The following is a 6,640-nucleotide window of genomic DNA, read 5'->3' on the forward strand; positions in this document are numbered from 1 at the left end:
TGTGGGACATATCACTTCCTGTGAAGACTGATAGAAGGGTAAATACTTGGCCAGAGATGTCAATAATAAAGTTAATGCCTTTTACATACTGCCTCTGCTGTCACGATAATAATGTAAGGGATTTAGTTCAACTTAGATTTAAACCTTTCCTTGATTTTGTGCTTAGTATTCACTTCTACCTTCATACAGCTGTAATTTAGATTTATGAGGATGGAAAGTACTATTATGATCAGGTAATCTGACCTGAACAGAGGAGGCCATAGACTTTTGCCTAAGCTTGTGCCTACATTACAGCAATCCCTTCTGGCTGACTTCCAACAGGTTACTGAGAAAGATCTCCAGTCGTGATTTTAGTATTAACCTTCTGTTGCTCATTCCCCTCCCCTCTCCCCCTCTTTTGTTATATCCTCTGTTACCTGTCTCCTGCTCCTTTTGGCAATTTCTATCATGCTTCATGCAGATGGAACCCCTTTAATCTTTAGTTAATTGCTTTCCTGTTCTTCTAATAAAGCCCAAAGACTCCTTTCACAGTAAGGAAAAAGGATTTTGTGTTAATTAGCCTCTGTGCATATGGTTAGTGAAAAAATATTCATGGTTTTGTGTGATGGGACAGTAGGAGTCTGGAATCTAATCTGTGCTGTGTGTCAAGGATTCATGAAACTGTTATATACCATAATTAATTTCAACTTTTATTTTTCATAGCAGGAGCTATCCTTTCAATATAACCTGAGAAATGAGAGCTGGTCTCTTAATGTAGTGACTCAGATTCAGAAGAAACTGTTTTTTGATTTCTGATCCAATCATCTGTTTCTTTTGATACCTATTGTCCCTGCCTGTTGAAATAATAAAAAAATTAGGTGTTTTAAATTATACACTTTGCTACATGATAGCTACATATGGAGTCTGAAATGCTGCCTCTTGAATATATTTGAAGTTTACTGATCAATGCTGGCTGGGAAGCATCTTGCCCACCTGTCCCTCTATTCTATGTCTCAATGACAAACACACAGAGTATCAGAACTCCTAAAATTGGTCCTAAATTCCCTGTCTAGTCAAGGGAAAAGATAGGTGGCTTTGGCAGTTTTCAGACAGAAGTCATCTTTGCCCTAAATTTGGGCATTTAAATCATCCATGAAGTACAGTCAGTCACCTTTCCAGACAAGCAGTACAGCCATGTGGTGTTGGAAGATAATTTTACCAAAATAGATGTTTAATTGGAGACTACTTTGTGTAACACACAGGAGTGGTGACTAGATTTGATATTCTTTGTATGTTAGGCAAATAAGAGGCTTGTGTTTTCCTTGAAATAGCTGTTCAGAGTCTCAGAAAAAATCCCAATTTTTTGATGTCATCTTTTCCCATAAATGGGATGTCATAGGTATTGCACAGGCAGGTGGGGGTTTTGTAGTATGCAAAAGTTACTTATAAATGCTAGATCCTTATTTTGTCATTTAATTTACATAACCACCATATGGCAACAGTCCATCTACCACATACTGGCTGTAACTAATTTTAACATTATTATTCATCTTTCTTTCAGTAACAGAAGGAAGGAACTTCTGCTGTTTGGAATTGTATACATTAGCCAATGTGTAGTAAAACGGTGTGTTCTCCCTTAGATAAAATGCAGTCTCATCATTGCAGAGCTGAAAACTGGAAAATAGAATAAACAGAACTGGGAGACAGGACTAATTCCTGAATTATTTCTGTGTCTTTAGTGACAATTGGTTTTGGTCAAGGTCTAAGGTTTCTCTGCTTACCCATTGGGAATGTGCTGGTGATGATCTGTTGAGCAAAGCGGTGCAACTTGGGAATAGTTGTCTGAATAGATGGTTAACAATGGAGAAAAATGACTGAAAGTGAGAGAGGTGTTGAACTGAATATTCAGTCTGACTCTTGGAAAGAGCAGAACAGAAGCTGGCCAAGATCTAGATTAGCTGACTGATCTATAAGATGTAGTTTCTAAGCCAAATCATTAAGCCTTGAAAGCTAGCTATTAATCATCCATAAAGGCTTTTGTATCCTCTGTAGAGCATTGCTCAGGGAAAGCAGAAACAGCCCTGGCATATGCACAGGAAATTGGAGAGAGGAGACAGCCGCTCTGGACCAAGTACAGCCTATGTGCTAATCTGGGGAAGGCCGAGAAATGGGAACACAGCAAGACATGGTTATCTAATCCGTGAAAGAGGCCGGCTAGTCATGACGAAGAGATTGCTTTTAAGGATGCAGGATGTTAACTTTTTTTTTTTTTTTGGCAATATGTAGCAAGCTGAGAATGATAGGGCTGCAAGGAACATGTGGAGTTTATCTTTACTCTAAGGCAGGGTCAGGTAACTTTTTCGAGGAGGGTTTCTCAGACCTCTTCTTCATGTACTCCATTCCCACATTTCATTACTCTTGCCAACAGAGAAAATTCCCTTGTCTTGAAGTGGAAACTTTGCTGTTAAAATCTAGACCTGTTACTTATTCCTCTCTCCTGGATGAACATAGGGAACTAACTTCAATCTCTCCCTGCAGCAGCGTTTTATGTGCTAAAGGGATGTTAGCATGTCTTATGTTCTTTGGATTCAAAATCTCACTGCTCTACGTTTCCTCCAGGGTCATGTTTCCTAGAACTGTTCTTGCAGCTCTCTTCTTCATTCTTTCCAGCTGGTCCAGTTGAATTTTTACTTATTTTTTTTGTACTGTGAGAACAAGGCAGTATCACAGTTGTGCCTTGTATGGCAGAGGGTTTCTACACTTTTTGCATTTTATATTCTGGCTCTTGGGTGCATGTATAATTCTGTTGGTACCTTAAGAAACCTGTCGTAGCTTGACGTTGACTTATGTTTGGCTCCTATTTGATATCATTCAAGGTCCTTTGCTACAGAACTGATTTTCTAGTTAACTGTCTCCTGTTCTGTATTTGTGTGGTTTATTTGCTTTTATAATATCTTCAATTTGTCCCTGTTGGGCAGCATTTTTCCCCCAGACATTACTTCCATTTTTGTCCAGATTATTTCATCCTTTGTGATACTTTCATTTTCTTCTAGGTTCTTGCCATCTGTATATTTAATATGCATTCTCTGAATCATGGATACTGGAATGTATTGCAGCCAGGACAGACCCCTGGTGAACCCCATGTGACACATCCTTCTGTTCTGATGCTTACTCATATGTGGCAATGCTCCGGGAGAGATGCAAACCTAGATTCACAGTTGGAGAATTTTTTGGTCACAGGATTGTAATTTTTACTTTCTCCTGGCTTTATGTGTTACATTAATTACATTCTATCTACCTAATTTTAGGAAACATATATAATCGTGACATCTAAAAGAATGCAGAAGTTGAAAACTGTGACTTGCAATTGCATATTGTTTGGGTCTGTTTGCAAAGGACGTACTGACTGGAAGAAAAGGAGAGAAAAACTGTGATGTTGTACTCCATACCAACTATAATGTCCCTCTTGAGATACAGTTTATCTCAGCTGGCAGCAGATCCTGCAAACTTAAATGAAGACATGGTTTGTGGTGAAAAAAAAAGGCAATTGTGACTCTTTTTTACGTTTGTTTTTTTTTTTTTTAATTTTTTTTAAAGTTAAAAATTGGAACTGCACCAACAGAAATTGTGTTTACCTTACAGCATTGGCTCATTTTAACTTTTGTTTTTCATGAGGAGATCAGAGGCTTTAGAAGTTACCTTCTAAAAGCACTTCTTATTTCCAGGTGCTGAGGATTAAGGAGGAGCTGAGCATTTATGCCATCTTCTTTTTTTTCTTGAAAATACAATTTTGCAAGAAAGACTGCTTCTTTTGGTGCATTCTCCAACCTTGGTCATCTGTCTCAGGTGTTTTAACATCACCTCATGAGAGCAATAGCTACCTTTTTGCTCTTGAACTCAGTATTACAAGAAGTTAATTGACTCAGTTTAGGATAACTGAGTTACCTGGATGATGGGAAGAAAAGGCCTTGTGTAGTTCCATTACTCTGTTTTTCTGCTTTTGCTACCAGCGATGTCATGACTCCCAGCTTTCCTTTCTCCTTCATTTCACTTTTGACTGCTCTTTGCTTTCCCTCTTCATTCTCTTTGGTTTGTTCTCTTTTGCACCTGTCTTCCCTGCTGGAGGACATTTGGTGTGTGGGGAGGTGAGGAGGCCTGTTACTAGTCAAAATATCTCATATTTTTCTGCTCCTTTCACACTTACTGCTCCACTTCTGACAGCAGTGAAGCCTCCCAGTGTGAAAGCCTTCCTCCTTGCTCACGTAGTGGGGACTGCACTGAGGGCAGTCATCTTTCCATCCCTGATGGGACTCTGCATCAGGCAGTCTTTTTTATATTATATTCTAACTAAAGTTAGGCTAAAGTTGTTGGTTCATTTTTTTTAAACTTCAAACAAAGCAAACTTTATTAAATAAAAACTAGAAAATTAAGTTTTTAAATAAAGCAAACTTAGAGCTTTTAAGAAAGACAAAAAGGAAATTAAAAAAATTGCAACAATATCTGCTCTTTCAGGCGAGTCCTTGGTTTAGCCAATTCAGTGACTTGCTGAGTTATAGCAAACTCTACCCAATCTTCTTGTCCCTGGGAAGTTCTTGTTCTTCCCTGAGCTGGCAGGCTCCTTGGTGCTCCTTGGCATGTTCTCGTTCCACGTGATGATTCCGTTGCCTCATCTGTTGCCTTAAGCATCCCATAAGCATAATAGACAACTCTTCAAAGAAGACTGAGGTTCTTCCCTCTTAAGTTCAGGCTGACCCAGTGTGTTTTCAAAAGAAAATAACAAGAACTTCGAAGCAGTAAATAGAACAGAATCTGTCCCACAGCGTTTGAGAAAGAGAGATTGTCTTGAGCACTCGTGGGTGCGTGGGGAAAGAGTAGATGAATAGGACGTGTATGGTTACAGTTCTGTTTTGTTAGAAGGAAACTCCTAATGAAACAAGATAAATGAAGAGCAGAATTCTGAATGTCATTGCTCATCTGGGATTTTGGAAGAGGAACTTAATGGTTAAATCAGAGTGTAATTTTACTTAAGTGTCCTCAGTGGCTATGGTATTATTATTTATTTATGCCTGTGTCCACACTTAGCTGAACACTTTCCAAACATTCAGGAAAAGACAGTCTCTGGTCTGAGAAATTGCAGTCTAAGGCTAGAGAGAGGTGAGTACATACGGATTAGCTGTATTTGTTGAATTCTTAATACATCAGGAAGATGATTGCTTATCTGATACTAATTGAAAAAATTGCTTATGATTGATCTATTGTGTAAGAAGAGGAGTTTTTACCTAGACTAAGAAAGATTTCTTATACTGTAATAGAGCTTCACAATCTCATCTCTTTATGTTTTCAATATTAATAACTCTGTTTTCCTGAAACATGAGTTATACAAAGATTAGCAATGTGCAAAAATGTATATCTTAATCTGAAGCTGTAAGATAAACCAATTATTGCTAAGGATTTAAGAGGAATAATTTATCAGGCCTATGGGATATTTTAAAAAAGCTAAGGTTGCAGTTGCTCTTGTAGAAAGACTGACTGGCAGGGAGGAAGCTGAGTCAGAGCAAGGTGACGATGATCTCCATGGGAAGGGGTCTTTCTTGCAATATCTGGTTTTCAGTGTGTTGAAGGGTGGTGTGTGTTGATAATCTTTTCCTTTTAGTTCTTTGTACTTCAGGTTTTACCTCTTTGCCCCCCGCCCCTCAAGATATTATTGAGCTATGACCTGAAGTAATTTTGCCCATTGGGTCCTGTTCAGAAAACCCCCCCTACAATTTGATTTATTACGGTTAAAAGGAACCTGCTAATCTTTTTTTTCTTTTTAGCACTTGCAAAGAAAGTCTGAGGGGAGATCAAAAGTGCCCATAGTGCTGTACCTGTATGGCCGTGCTTGTTTCAGAGGATCTCCTTCTGTGCAGATCGTCACGTGTCTTCAGTGAGTGCTTTGCACTGCAGACCCTGGCCCATTTCCTCCCTGTTGAACCCTTTGGTAAGTGATGCTCATTCTTGCAAGTATGTATTGGTTACAGAAGACAGATGCCTGACCTGAGCAGTGATGGACTCCTGCTTTTTTTTCTTTTCCCCTATTCATAGACTTAAACCCAGGAGCTGTGAGAACCTCCCGCACAGTATGAGCTGCAGAACGTCCGTGCAGAAATTCATTACTGAGTCCTGTGTTTGTAACAGAGCTGCAAGCATGCCTTTCAGGAAATGATGTCATCTTAGAGGCTCCAAAAAATTACTGATTTATGGTAATCCCAATTTAGTTGTTCCAATGGGTAATAAATGTTCTCTTAATTTTAATTAGAGTTTCTTTGGCTTGTGATTCTCATGTTACATCTTGCCATACTTCTGTTGGTCTAGTAAGCTAGGGAAACATCCAAACCCTTGTTTTTAAGCTGTGTTGTTAAGAAATCCAACTTCAGATCCTTCTTGTGGTTTGTTTATAACATTTCTTGTCTTTCTATATTCTTAAAATACTGACATTGCACTCAGGTTCCAGTATTTGAATTACAATCTCAGCTGACAGAAGATATGGGATTTCAGAAATTCTCTCTGCCAGATCAGAAAAAAAGAGAAGATATTAACAATTTCTAGAACTGTAGGCTCAAAAGTAATCTTACAGCAAACATGAGACATTTCATTACAGTTTGACTTTTAAGAGTTTTAT

General features: G+C 38.5%; 1 protein-coding gene across 1 annotated transcript in view; it reads left to right on the plus strand.

The window, feature by feature from the left end:
- The window catches only part of ZNF800 (zinc finger protein 800), a 29,752-nt gene extending 23,496 nt beyond the window's left edge, over window positions 1–6,256 (plus strand). The window contains 3 exon segments of the mRNA XM_039383561.1: window positions 5,796–5,831; window positions 5,833–5,959; window positions 6,064–6,256. Of these exon segments, the coding sequence (XP_039239495.1) occupies window positions 5,796–5,831; window positions 5,833–5,959; window positions 6,064–6,069 (169 nt within the window). The 3' untranslated portion in view covers window positions 6,070–6,256.
- Window positions 6,257–6,640: the final 384 nt, after the last annotated feature.

The sequence above is a fragment of the Pipra filicauda genome, unplaced genomic scaffold, assembly GCF_003945595.2.
Source record: "Pipra filicauda isolate LSUMZ 115617 unplaced genomic scaffold, ASM394559v2 scaffold113_size4260070_pilon, whole genome shotgun sequence".
Taxonomy (NCBI): Eukaryota; Metazoa; Chordata; class Aves; order Passeriformes; family Pipridae; genus Pipra; species Pipra filicauda.